Genomic DNA, 14,980 nt, shown 5'->3' on the forward strand with positions numbered 1-14,980 from the left:
AATTTACAATGTAAAATCTGCAAAACCAGTTAGCTCAAAACATTGTTTTGCACCTCTAAACAATGTTCTAACATAGTATAGCTATAAATATATTGCTGAGATAAAAACAATAAACAACTAAATAAAAAAAATAACAATGACGTGGTTCTGTTTTATGTGTCTAAAAGTCTCAGCCCATAACACAGCTCTGTCCGAAACCAACAATTAGATCATACGGTTGGCTGTCTCACCAAATCACAGCACATCCGCATTTACCTGGGTCCTCCACCCATCTTGCACTTGTGCATTTAGCAACAGAACACCACTGGTGTGAGAGGTTCTTCACTCAATATTATCAGAGAAGAAACAGCTGGCTGCTATCACTTTAAATTTAGGACAAACCAGAGTCCCAAAAAGAAAAACACCAGTTGAAGATAACAAAAGACGTTTAGACGAAAACAGTGACTGGTGTTTAGCGCTATCTTAATTCCTCTGGCAATGTTTAGGGCTGGGCGATATGACGATTTTAGACCGTTTTGCGATCTACACATCTGACGGTCTGTCATTTTTGAGAGACCGTTTTATCACGATTCACAGCTCTGCTGTTGAATTTCTGCCTCTGAATGAAAAGGGAACTTACCTCAGGCGAATGACACGCCTTTGTGTGACCCTTAACCAATCAGAGTGAGTCATAGTAATATATTAGTGCCCCGCTCGTTTTCATTTGTGTGTGAACAAACATGGCTTCGCCGCGGCTGAGCGACAACGAGGTTTTCGTTCCGAAGAGGAACGCAGGGTTTCCTTAGCGCGCGGCGCTAACAACTTAGCGACGTGACATGTTTCGGAGAAAGCGTAAAACCACGTTGGACGCTTCTTCTGAAGCAGGAAAATAACACCGCTTCTCAAGCAGAGCACGACGCCGCCTCGGCTCGTTCACCCTCTGCCGAGCCGGTGTCGGTACCGGACTGAGCTCGGTCACTGGGTCGCTGGAGCTGCCCCGTGACTGCCTGATGGAAAACCAGCGGGTTTCATCAGACTCGTAGTTTCTTGGTTTTGCTGGGGACCTCTGCATTTTACCGCTCCCTCCTGCAGTCTTCCCCCATTAACATTTAAAATGATTCTGTAAATCCCGTGTATCAATAGAAACAATCTCTGCCTCTGCCAGCTGCAGTAAATGTAGTCTCCAAATAATAAGAGGTGCATTCACCTGTGTACCTCCTTTGATCCACATTAGTGATATTCTCAGCACTAGAACAGGGAAGCAAAGAAAGATTCCTGAGTTTGTTAGTAATTTTATTTATTAGGTGCATCTAACCTGTTCTATTTTTCTCTGAAATGAGATCAAATCAGTGCTTCTATGGGTTGTCTCCAATCTGCACTGGAAAATTTTACTTTATTTAGAGACTTGTTGCAGAAAATATTCAGAATGCGCAGTTTTTTGCTACCACAAGCGATCTCTGGTCCAGCCGCACATCAGAGCCGTATTTGAGCTTAACTATCCACTACATGAGCAACTGGGAGCTACATAGTATTTTGAACAAGTTAATGTTTGCACAATACGTTTGCAATTGACATGTTTGCACTTTAAATATGTTTACGATTTTAATTTATGTTAAGTTACTTGAAAAACGAGAAAAACTGATTTTTGTAATTGTTTCTCTAAGGGCTTTAATCATCTCTGGTGTAAGTTTAAAATATAAGTGTGTTAGCACTGTGCTGATTATCTCTAATATGAATAAATGTTTATTTATTCAATGTTTCTCTTCTTTAATACGCAATTGAAGTTATGCTATTCATGGATAAAAATCGTGATAAAATCGAAATCGTGATAAAATATTGGAAAAATCGTGATATTCTATTTTTGCCATATCGCCCAGCCCTAGTTCTGATATCAGGCCAATGTGGCCAAGTGATGATAGCCAATAGGAGGGGTGAGAGTTATGTTAATGTGTTTATGTTTAAGAGCAAGCTTGTTTTACAGATTCGCCTCTGAGCTTTAATAGGCTGAATATTTTACTATCGGTTTAGATATTTTAATGTTTAGTTGAATTGTACATTTAAAGAAAAGGCAACCTGACTCTTACATTTCAGTCAAATATATGGGTTTTGCATAAAACTAGAAAAAACTGATGAAGCAGAAATCATTTGTATATACAATCAAATGTAACTATTGATTTCCAACTAAATTATGTATTAATATTTAATGCTGTCCTCATTTACTTTTTAGTACTACATTTTTGTTTTTGTCTTAATCATAACTTATTCTTAAAATAAAAAAAGACACGAATACATAAGAAATTAAACTGTTGTACTTAGAGTTTAGTGAAGCGAGTAGGTGGATCAAGAGGGGTGTTGGTTATGTTATAGCTGCTGAAATCTGATTGGCCTTTGAGGTTTGACTCTTTACAGATGAATAAATGTTACAAACTCTGGCCATTTTAACAACAAAATAAAGGCAATTCATTACATCCAATATGGATTTGATAAAATGGTGTTTTCCAGTCAGATTAACTGTTGCTGAATTCTGTCACTTTTGGTTGGTGGAACTTAGTTCCTGTCAGATTTGATCTAATTATGCTCCAAATGCAAATTAGAAAACTAATTGAATTTGCTTGTTTTTAATAATCAGGTAATCTATAAGTAAGTTTTATAAGCCTCCAAATGCTGTGGCAACATGTTCACTGATAGAAAATGCAATGTACTAAGTGTGGTAAGGAATTGCTAAGATGCAAATCAACAAAAAGATGAAATTCTAAGTGTATCACTGTAGTTATAATGTTTCACTGAAGCCTATGAAGAATCTCCAACTTTCCCAGTCAGAACTTTGATTTCAGAGGGTGTTCCGGGCTATTTTTCCAACTTGGAACTTCTGAGAAAGCACCTTAATATTCCCGATGACACCTAAAGTAAATGTACCAGGTATAAATACAACTGGGAGCATGTCTCTACAAAGTTCATAAGAACCTATATCTTCACCAAGTAACTACACATTGCTACAACAATTATAAAAAGTTACAAAATGAGAAAAACTAAATAAAAGTGTCTCTCACCTGAAGCCACAAACGAAAGTTGTCCCTTTTGCGTCCATTGACGGTGCAGTGAAAAGACGCAGTCTGTCCAGCGTTGACCTCCACTCCTTTTATGGTCAGAAAATGTGGAGTATTCACTAAAAAAATAAAAAAATTCAAAAGAAGCAGAGTTTATAAATAAATAAATAAGTAAATAAATAAATACTTTTTAATGAAACCTATTTGCCAGGAATAGTTTTTAATATCTGCACCATGATTGTTTTTATTCATTTAGTTAAAAATGTTCCTGAGAATTTCGTTACTTGCTTTGGGAATCAACGTTTAGATTATGAAAATACATCAAAATTAATCTTGAAGGTTACCATCACTTCTTCAGATGTCTGGAACTGGAAGCTGATCTTAAATCTGTTAAAGCTCTGGCTCCTGCTGTCTCTCATTTGCATCAATTTCTACAATTTAAATATTTTTAAATAAGCATTATTCTTTTCAATTTGTGCTTATTACGAGTATGTTCACAGACTAAGATAGTTCACAGAAATTAACTTATTTAGAGCATTTTTGATTAGTACTTCTTTTCTGAATACAAAAATAGGGCAATTCAGTGGAGCGACCTTGATTTGACACATAACCAAATCTCTAAAGACTTGGCAAAAGCTAATTCTATCACTTTCATCAGCGACACGTTCACTTCTACTTAATATTTTATAACCTTCTCGTTGAGCTTCCTTACAACTCTGTCCTATCAATCTGTCTGGTTCCTGAAGACAAATCAATGTTTCAACGTCTTCCTTAATGATGGGAGGAGACGAGGACCGCCCAGTGGCATAATCACACCTTTGAGTTGGATACTCCACACGGTCGTATAAATAGAAAATGAATTGGCTGTGCCTCAAAGACAAGTTGCTCTCATCGCTCTGCTTATCGCTCAGAGAAGCCCAATTGCCACGGAGGAAGATCATTGATCTGCTCACGATTGCACATTTAAACACGGACCACGTTGCAGGGTCTCATTGATTTGTTCAATCACATTTATATGCTTCACGTTTTGCCGTATAAATCCATCTCATTGACCCAACATTTGTAGGAATTCAGCCGCTTTCAAGTGGTTAGCAGGTCACTAGTGCCTTACAATTGGGAGCTGATACTAGGGTTATGACGGGTGGAGTAAAGCGTGGATCTATTGATTTAACTTGACTTAGCTTGAGCGTTGCCACACAGACTAACAAGGCTCTCTGAACTCTAAAGAAGAAATGTTGATGAGATTCTTTAATGAGTGTTTTTAAATGGATTGCTCAGATCTTTTTAAGGGGTTTCCTTTAAAAGGTTAAGAACAATAGCTGTTTCCACCAAAGGAGTTCTGGGGATTTTCTGGGAGGGTAGAAAGACTGTGCTCTCAGCCGTTCCTTCTCCATAGAAAATCCACCATTTGATGATTGTGCTAAGACGTCTTAATAGTCATCAAATGGTTGTCTGCATTGCTGTAAAGCACATTGAGTTGCCTTTGTGTAGGAAATGTGCAATATAAATAAAGCTGTCTTGTGCTGTCTTGCATATTGGGACTGTTTCGGCAGAGAGTGATGTCACTGATCAGCGCCAAAAGCCATCCATGGATAATAATCACATTAAAAGTTTGATTCTGGCAAAGTGCACCATAATTTAATCGAGTTGGAGGCATTCAGTGACCAGAAGAAATGTTTTTTATGGTGCTCTTTGTTGTCCACCAGCGGGTACGGGGGTTGCCACCATGACTGGCACCGGCCACCTTGCGACCACAGCTAGCAACAGCCGCCTCAACAATCGCAGAGTGGAACAAGGCCCACTCGGAGTCAATGTCCCCACTGCTCTCGGAACGTGGTCAAAGCTCTGCCAGAGGTGGGAGTTGAAGACCGTCTTGACAGATTCTTCTGCCAGGCGTTCCCAGCAGACCCTCACTATGTGTTTGGGTCTGCCAGGTCTATGCGGCATCTTCTCCTGCCATCTGATCCAACTCACCACCAGGTGGTGATCAGTTGACAGCTCTGCTCCTCTCTTCACTTGGATGTCCAAAACATACGGCCGCAGGTCAGATGATACGACTACAAAGTCTGTCATCGACCTGTGACCTAGGCTGCCCTGGTACCAAGTGTACAGATGGGCATCCTTATGTTCGAATATGGTGTTTGTTTTGGCCAAACTGCGGCTTGCACAGAAGTCCAAAAACGAAACACCACTCGAGATCAGATCAGGCGGGCCATTCCTCCAAATCATACCCCTCCAGGTCATGCTGTCATTGCCCACATGAGCATTGAAGTCCCCCAGCAGGACAATGGAGTCCCATGATGGAGCACTATCTAGCACTCATCCCAGGGACTCCAAAAAGGGTGGGTACTCTGAACCGACCCGAAGGCGCAGGGAAGCTACACTCTCGTCCCCCGGGGTAAACCCCAACACACAGACAGAGAGTCTTGGGTCTAACAAAAAGCCAACCCCAGCCCTCCGCCTCTCACCCGGAGCAACTCCAGCAAAGGAGAGTGTCCAACCCCTCTCAAGGACTTGGGTTCCAGAGCCAATGCTATGTGTCCGACTATATCTAGCCGGTACCGCTCAACCTCTGCCACAAGCTCCTGATCCTACCCCAGCCAGTGAGGTGATGTTCCATGTCCCAAAAACAAGTTTCCTTGTCTGGGGATCGGACCGCCAAGGCTCCTGCCTCGGTCTGCCACCCGATCCACACTGCACCGGACCCTTCATGTTCCTCCTGCAGGTGGTGGGTCCACAGTTGGATGAGCCCATGTATCCGGTTCAGGCTGGGCCTGGCCGGGCCCCATGGGCAAAAGCCCGGCCATCAGGCGCTCGCTCACGGGCCCCAACCCCAGGCCTGGCTCCAGGGTGGGACCACAGTAACCCTCCGGGCCGGGTACTCAGACTCTTCGATTGTACATCCATGAAAGATCCTCTGAACCATTCTTTGTCTCACCCTTCACCCAAGACAAATTTGTCATGGGAGACCCTACCAGGGGCACAAAGTGCCCCAGACAACATAGCTCCTAGGATCATTAGGGCATTCAAACTCCTCCACCAAGATAAGGTGACGTTTCAAGGAGTTTGGTCCGCATAGCCAGTAGTAAGTCGGACCTGTTCCCGGTGAGGGTTGGACTCCGCCAGGGCTGCCCTTTGTCACCGGTTCTGTTCATTACCTTTATGGACAGAATTTCTAGGCGCAGCCGTGGTATGGAGTGTGTCGAGTTTGGTGGCAGGATAATCTCGTCTCAGCTTTTTGCGGATGATGTGGTCCTCCTAGCTTCAACCAGCTATGACCTTCAGCTCTTACTGGGTAGGTTTGTGGCCGAGTGTGAAGCAGCTGGGATGAGGATCAGCACCTCCAAATCTGAGACCATGGTTCTCGACTGGAAAAGGGTGGCTTGCCAACTCCAGGTCGGGAGAGAGGTCCTACCTCAAGTGGAGGAGTTTAAGTATCTCTGGGTCTTGTTCACGAGTGAGGGTAGGAGGGATCGGGAGATCGACAGGCGGATTGATTCGGCATCTGCAGTGCTGCGGACGTTTAGCTGATCTGTCGTGGTGAAGAGGGAGCTGAGCCAGAAAGCCAGGCTCTCGATTTACCGGTCAATCTACGTCCCAATCCTCACCTATGGTCATGAGCTTTGGGTAATGAACGAAAGAACGAGATCGCGGATTCAAGCGGCCGAAATGAGTTTCCTCCATAGGGTGGCCAGGCTCAGCCTTAGAGATAGGGTGAGGAGCTCGGACATTCGGGAGGGACTCGCAGTAGAACCGCTGCTCCTCCGGATCGAAAGGAGTCAGTTGAGGTGGTTTGGGCATATGGTCAGGATGCCTCCTGGACGCCTCCCTGGGGAGGGGTTTCGGGCATGTCCTGCCGGCAGGAGGCCCCCGGGTCGACCCAGGACATTTTGGAGAGGTTACATCTCCAATCTGGTCCAGGAACGCCTTGGGGTCCTGCTGGAGGAGCTGGTGGAGGTGGCCGGGGAGAGGACGGTCTGGAGCTCCCTAGTTGGGATGCTGACCTGGTTAAGCGGAGGAAGACGACGCCGACGCCCGTTTTTTTTTCTTTTCCTTCTATTCTGCTTCACCAGCAGCTCTTCCAACTTTACAGATACCGGTTGTTTTGGGCGACATCTGCTGATGTCATTTCCTGCTGAGTTTCAACCGATCAGCGTGAGTTAAATAAAAGTTCCTCTCAGCAACTCTAGTGGGTCGTTCCGGGTTCCTACCCCAGCTCAAGTACTCCAATGATTCCTGAAAATGGTCCAACAAATGGTCGGCCCAATGAAGTGGAGACACACGCATGCTGCAAAGTTCCAATGAAATTACCCTGAAGTTCTGTTAGCGGAAATGCGCTTAAACTTTCTATAGAACCATAGTTGTAAAGACCTTATTTCTATATGAAAGAGAAAAATTACTCAAAATTAAAATGCCACCTAGGCGGGACTGAGCTTTGTGTTCAACTTTTTCTCAAAGGCTCTACTCGCTTTAGCAAGTCAACTATACACTCATGAAACATCAGGGAGGACTGACTAGCAGCCTCTTTGAAGGCCTTTTTTGTTTGACTCAGAAGCCTTGAACAGAACAGTGATACAGGTATTGGGAAGGGCGTCACAGAAAGAACAATGATGCTTTGATGATTTTTTTATAGTGCAGAGAAAATAGACTTACTGCATTGGTGGCCCTGGACCACAACGTCTTTGATGGCCAGCAAGCCGCGCTGCCCTGAGGTTATAGCTTCAAACACAATCTGAGGAGGAGAAAGGAGACTCATAACACCAGTGATGAATGGGCACGTGTCTTAAAAAGGCACCTGAGAGTGGGTGGGGCTGGGCATAAACACAGAAAAGTCCAGCTCAACGCACCCTGTTCTTCTGCAGGGCTGCAGCTGGTGACACAGCTGCAGGCCACCGACGTTATTTCCACAATATGTCACAGCTGACAGGTGTTATGACATGCATGTGTTAAATTAGGTTTGAGCCCTGAGATGATTAGCACATTGCGTGTGACAAAATATGGAATGTGTGTTGGAAAGACAAAAGGTCAAATTAGTTCCTGTTTATCTTTGTTCAATCGTTTGATGTCAGTTGCAGATACTTCAAAATAGATTCTCTAATACTGTAGCAAAGGGATACTACTCCAGTAAGTATCTAGGCTATAGTACCAGCAGATATTTTAGGGCATATTAAATATATGTTTGTTTAATTTTCCTCAAATTCCCAAAATAGGAAATATTTGATGAAAAAAATCCCCTAAAATTAATGCTAAAAAGGAGTTTCATTCAGCAAATCTTCTAAAAAGATTTTTATGAAAACTTCTCAGCTTTCAAATATGAATTTCTCCAAACCTTACAAAGGCAACGGTTTGAAACCATTTTCCTTTAACATGACGGAACACATTAAACATTCACCTCTCCAGCAGCCTTTAACACTGGCTATGTGTCTCCTTTTACTTGGCCGGCACGTCTGTTGCCCTCCAGCACAGTGAACTTTGACCCTATTTTAGGGGCCAAGTTCAGTTGCAAAACAAGTGGCCATGAGCTCTGAGAGAGGGTGTGTCCTCCCAGAATGTGCTCATCAGTCTGCAGTGTGGTAAAAATGGAAACAGAGTGCCAATCCCTACCCAAACCCAGGGTGTGGTGCACAGACCAATTACACCACACACTGCAGCAACACATGTTTTACATTCTGTCATTCCTGAAATATAAACCTATATCCAAATGCAACTTGTATGTATTACTGTCCAACATGTGTTCTGGTGATTCCTTCTGCGGCCCAGGAATGTGGAAGCAGAGATACTTCCCATTGTCATCTGGGAGGCAGGATGCCTTCAGATGAGACGGCCTAATTATAAATTTCTTTTTTTGTCCCATGAAATATGACAGACAAAAGCTCGGGTGCCAATTATGGCCTCATTAAGGGCTAATTTAAAGGAAATTAAAAGGCCAGCCACTCCATATAGTGCCACTAGACAAATGAACTGGCCCCAACACTCTAATTGAAATCCTTTGTTTGTGCAACAGGCATCAGTCAGCCTGCCTAATAGCTGTGATATAATTGATTCCAACATCAATGATAGTGCAGCATATAATTGGGCCTGACCCGCACTGTGAAAATATTCACGTGGGGGGAAAGCTGTTGATGTCAGACGAAAGTTCACGGTTCTCATTTGTCAGGGAGACGGACAGTAAACCCGGCGTTTAGCATCTACATCGCTGCACCGACTTTCCCTTTGGGAGCAAGTTAAGCACAGCGTTACAGCCGGATTGATTTGCTCCGTCACCAATGCCGCTACAATGAATTTCAGACACATTAGCATAAGTTATGATGCATAATTTGAATAATAAATGCACAACACATTTCAGGATTTCTGAGCGCTTTTGCATCCATTTTGGACATGTATGACCATTTCAATTAAACGTTGGATGGATACCCTGGAAGATGAGTAATTATCAAAGGTACAAAGGCTGGAGTGATGCCTAAAAGCCCTACTGGTAATTAAAAAATAATTTCTATGTGTCAGGTGGCTTCCTTTTGACGATTTCCTAGGTTGCTATGCAATTAAAGATACCTATAATTAGCACCATGTTGTTAATTAGCAACAACTCTAAGCACTGGTGTCCTTCCTTGACAGATTGTTGCTAAGATCATTAGCATGCTCACATTTACCCATGATGTCTATTTGGGTATGGAAAAATTACAAATGGAAGCAGATCTTCCACTTGGGGCTTTAAAAGTAGCAGATGCCACAAATTCTCCCAAACAACACACACACACACACACACACACACACACACACACACACACACACACACACACACACACACACACACACACAACGTGTGTGATCTTGGGTATGAACAGCTCACAATACATGCAGATTTACTTAAACATACACCACTTGTGGAAAAGTCATTACTTTATATACAGATCATCCTCTGCAAAAATCAAAGCACTTGTTCTTATTTAAATGTTGGGTTAAAACCAATTTTGGCTAACATCTCCAAAAATTTGAACACCCGGTGCATCAAAGGTTTACAAATTTTTGATTGCTTGAACATCAACTGTTGTGTCCTTGGGCAAGACACTTAACCTGCTTTGCCTGCTGGTGGTGGTTGGAGGGACCGGTGGCGCCACTGTTCGGCAGGCCTCGCCTCTGTCAGTGTGCCCCAGGGCAGCTGTGGCTACATCGTAGCTCATCCCCACCAACGTGTGAATGCGTGTGTGAATAGATGGACGACTGATTGTGTCGTGAAGTGCCTTGGGGGTTGTAGAACCCTAAGAAGCCCCTATACAAATATAGGATATTTACCTTCAACATTTTTCATCTAACCATTAGTTTATCGATCCAAACAGAACTGATCTCCATTTCTTCTGTTATATATTTCTCAAAACCTTTTACCAGGTACTCACAATAAAAGGTCCAAATAAACAATAAGCATTCACTGTTACATTTACCTTCCTCTTTTGTCCGCGTGGTTCTTATTAAAGCTCCCATGCTGTACTCAGCTGTGAGAATCTCAGCGGCATCGCTTGTTAACGGAGTTATCAGAGCGACTATGATGAGCATGCAGACGGACTCGCTTCAGCTCCAACATGGGCCAGCTCTGCCAGGCCTTAATGAAATAATGCACTGAGGGACCTGCACCCATTGGGAGGTTGAAGGGTCTCCCTGCATCAATTAACATTTGGTGGACTCGCGGAACAAACCCAACGAAGAGTAATAGCCAGGCATGTGTGAAATCACCTTGCCCCAGCCAGCAGCCATGTGCATTGGTAAGTGAAAATGAGTTTTCAGGACTGGAAAAAGAGAAGTGGCTCAGATTCTAGGGAGGGGGAGCTGATCGCCATGGATACCATGGCAGCCTAAGAAATCAATAATCCTAGGTGTTTTGAATGGGCTTTTGTGCCATTGTCTAGAGCTTTCTAATAATAATTTTGTCTTGTGCCACCCAGTGAAAAGGCTTTAATGACTTCAGATAAACTATTATGGCTGTTTATAACGAGCAGCCTGCTTCCTTAGAGACGTCTGATAAAAGACAGCCTGATTGGGTTCATCTCTCCTCACCTGGTAGAAGTTGGGCCAGTATGTGCTGATGGCCAGCTCCACCTGGCCCCAGGACCGAGAGGCTGGACCTGACACGTTCCAAACAGGCATCCCCATGGGGCTGTTGTTCTCTTTGATGTAGACGTTCAGGTGACCTGGGTGGCTGTTGTCTCTGCCTCCAATGTAGAATTGGAACAAAACACAATGGGTGTCGTTCTCCTTCAGCTGGGGTGTCAGTAGTAAAGCCTTCTGCCCCGCGAAGCGCCCTGATGTGTTCACCATCACAAACGCTGACCCTAAAAACAAGGGAAAAGGGACATTCAGTGTATTTCCAGATATTTTAGTAACAGTCCATGGGGTTTTGCAAGAATACGTTGGTGTTTGCAATTCTGCAAATTTAAGTTCTACTTCAAGCCACTAGTTGGTGCTAGTGTAAACCAGTGTCCAGGATTATTGATCTTGTCTACCACACTGCATTGCAAGTCAATTTGATAGCACATGCTAAGGCTGACATGTGGAAGTAATTATGGTTGTAAAGTGATTTTCAGAGTTGTTGGAATAACCTCTCATTTTCTCATTCTGAGGTGCAGAATTTGAGATTTTGGGGTGAAAAATCTCACATGAATTCCTGTAAAATGAACATGCATAATGATTCTAAAGATTCGGACACATTAGAACCCTAAAAACAGCAGTTTTGGTACAGAACTAATAAACGGCGAGTTTTGGACAGTTTATTTCAGAATTTTAGAATGCTGAAGGTTGTAGTTTGCAACTGCTACGCCGTCCATGGTTGTGGAAGTGAATTCATTACAATGAAGAAAAAAGCATAATGAGCAAGCACTTTTTTTTTATTAAAACATAGCATCAGTGTTATGAAGATATGTGATATTACAATTTAATTGTAAAAAAAAAATGGTTACATTATTCTGTCCTACCACCTCAGATTAGATTATTCATTTATATCCTGCAGCTTTAGACATGCAATGCCAAACCAGCCCCGCTCTCAGCTCCATTTTTGTATTTTTCAGGAGTGATGAGACACGTGACACGGCCAAGATGGTGTTTGTAAGCTCTTCAAAAACCTATGGGTAATGGCACAGAGAGTTGATCCATCTCATATATATATACAGTCTATGACTGGAACCAGTCATCAGAGGTGCTTTTGCTTCAACTCCTCAATGTCCTCCTAGATCTTGCTGCAGATGGAGTTACTGTGCATTGTTCTACTATTAGGCGCACTTTACACAAGGAGGTGCTGTATGTGAGAGTGATGCAGAGGAAGCCCTTTCTCCGCACGCAGCACAAACAGAGCAGTTGAGGTATGCTAAAGCACACTTGGACAAGCCAGCTACATTTTGGAATAAGGTGCTGTGGACTGATGAAACTCAAATGTAGTTATTTGGGCATAAAAAGAGGTGTTATGCATGGAGGAAAAAGAACACAGCATTCCAAGAAAAACACCTGCTAGCTACAGTAAAACATGGTGGTGGTTCCATCATGATGTGGGCTGTGTGACCAGTGCAGGGACTGGGAATCTTTTTAAAGTTGAGGGACGCATGGATTCCACTCATCATCAGCAGATTCTGGAGACCAATGTCCAGGAATTAGTGACACAGCTGAAGCTGCGCCAGGGCTGGATCTTTCAGCAAGACAAGAACTCTAAACACTACTCAGAATCTACTAAGGCATCCATGCAGAGGATGGACAAGTAGACGGTTCTGGAATGGCCATCTCAGGCCCCAGACCAGAATATTACTGAAAATCTATGGTGTGAGTTAGAGAGCTGTCCATGCTCAGAAGCCATCAGAGCTGAATGAACTAGAGATGTTTTGTCAAGAAGAATGGTCCAAAATACCGTCAACCAGAATCCAGACCAACATTGCAATCAATGGGAAGCATTTAGAGGCTGTTATTCTAAGGAGGAGCTACTAAATATTGAGTTATTTTCTTTTTTCATTGATGCACCTGCCTAATTTTGTTTAAAGAGCAAGTAATGCCTAAATTAACATTTTTTTTTTGCTGATAACCTGTATAGATGAGTGTCTAATGGTGCTGTACACATGTGTAATCATTAGTGTGGCAGTTTAGTGCAAGTTTACTTTAAATTTAATATTTCAGCCCAAAACCACAATTATATCTCCATCTTCAGGTTCAAACTGCTCCACATTTATTTGGAATCAGCTGTGGTTGATGGCTAAGCTGAAAAATGTGACGTTCTCAGCAAAGTACTACGTGGCTGCACCACACTGGTCTCCAGGTGAGGCAGTCGCACCTCCACCTGGCTCAGCCACTCACCTGCCGATATGACACGCCGGCTCTCTGAGCCGCTCGCCTCCTTGAAAAAATTACCCTCCTCCCCTTTTCATCTAATGATTGCGTTTAACAGGAAATCCTCCAGAATGCTGGAGAATCTGTATTTGCTTTTCTCCTGAGCGGTAAGTCTTGTGTGAGTGCATGCTTGTGTGCACGCGCGAGTACGCACGCGATCGTTAACAGCTTGTTTTCAGCACATGCAGGGGGGTTGAGGGGGGTGCGGTCTCCCACTGCCTCAGTGCCGCTCTTACAGTCCACCAGAAGATGCCTCTTTCAGAAGCGTTTTCCTAACAGGAAGTGTGGATGAAATGAGTCTCCACCCAGGCCTTGACCCTCACTTTAAACAATTATTGCACACTTTCTGTAAATCCTATAAACTTTGTTTAACTTCTCAAATATCACTGTTTGTGTCTCCTACATGATATATTTAACTGAAATGTTTTTATCTTAACAACCAACGATTTACACAAGAAAATCATGAGGATTAACAAGGATGCCTGTATTTTTGCAGCACCCATTGTGTGTGCTTTTCCTGCTCTATCACATCACAAAGCTGTCATTAAATGAGTCAGCTGTGATGGATACACGTGCTCTTCTTATGACTTGTGTTTTATTGGCTATCGTTACAAAAGTCATAAGACAACCATTCAGATATTTGGGAGAAACTGTAAACAAAGAGAACAATCTTGCAAAAGCATTGAGAGGGTAATAAACGCTTCTTCTGAGAGCTTCCTTATTACAAATCATAATTTCAGCTTGTGACCTTTGATGAGAAGATCTTATTATCTGCTCTGATTAAAGCTCTCTCATCGTTATCATTTATCAAACACAAAGACGTACAGTACATTTGAAAGGCTAATCATTGAAAATAGTGGATTTTTGAAAAGAGCGTTTTCCCTTAAATGACAGGGGGAGGGGAAAAAAAGATAAAATCAATAAGCTAAAATCTATTTGCCAAGAAAGCCCCATTTAGATTTCATCATTTAGGTTCAATATTAAAGGTTAATCTAATTCTCTACCCTCGCTCTCCAATAAAACACAAGTGAGAATTATTATACTGGCAAACCTTCAAGAGGATGCAGAACACATTCTATTTGTCATCATCTTATTTAGCTCAGCCTGGTAATGAGATGGCACCAGCATTTGAGACACAGCCACAGGAGACTCATACGTTCAGATATATTATTTTAGTTGTGTGCTAAAGAAAGAAGGGCACAGAGAGGTGAGACAAACAACCTGTAAGCAAGACGCTTGCGCTGCTGCACGCAAGGCAGAGCTAAATCTCTGTTGTGTTGTTAAATATGTGCTCCTGTGCTCAGATTTTTGCCTTAAACCAAACGAATAAAGTCAACTGAACCAGCAGCAGCCTTGAATGCAGAGTGTCAACCAAACAGCCTCTCAAACAACCCTATTTGTTCCATCAGTGACTCGAGCTTGCCCACTTGTCTTGTTGTGCTGCTCTAGTAACGCTCACCAATTCCATCTGTCTGGAGCTTCAGATAATGAGTGGGGATTCTGTCATGTTTACACAATGAAACAAGAGGAGAGGGAGCAGAGGAGGAGGAGGAGGAGGAGGAGCAGCGAGTTGAGATGACACAGAGTCGACCTGATCG

General features: G+C 43.0%; 1 protein-coding gene across 7 annotated transcripts in view; it reads right to left on the minus strand.

Moving 5' to 3' along the window:
- ptprma (protein tyrosine phosphatase receptor type Ma) overlaps positions 1–14,980 on the minus strand; it is a 244,746-nt gene that overhangs the window by 150,549 nt on the left and 79,217 nt on the right. For all 7 annotated transcript variants that reach the window (XM_070541591.1, XM_070541590.1, XM_054742532.2 and 4 more), the window contains exons 3-5: positions 11,076–11,350; positions 7,680–7,758; positions 3,030–3,145 (exon numbers count right to left, since the gene is read on the minus strand). In XM_070541591.1, coding sequence (XP_070397692.1) covers positions 3,030–3,145; positions 7,680–7,758; positions 11,076–11,350 — 470 coding nt within the window. The remainder of the gene's footprint in view (positions 1–3,029; positions 3,146–7,679; positions 7,759–11,075; positions 11,351–14,980) is intronic.

This window comes from Nothobranchius furzeri, chromosome 11 (assembly GCF_043380555.1).
Source record: "Nothobranchius furzeri strain GRZ-AD chromosome 11, NfurGRZ-RIMD1, whole genome shotgun sequence".
NCBI classification, from domain to species: Eukaryota; Metazoa; Chordata; class Actinopteri; order Cyprinodontiformes; family Nothobranchiidae; genus Nothobranchius; species Nothobranchius furzeri.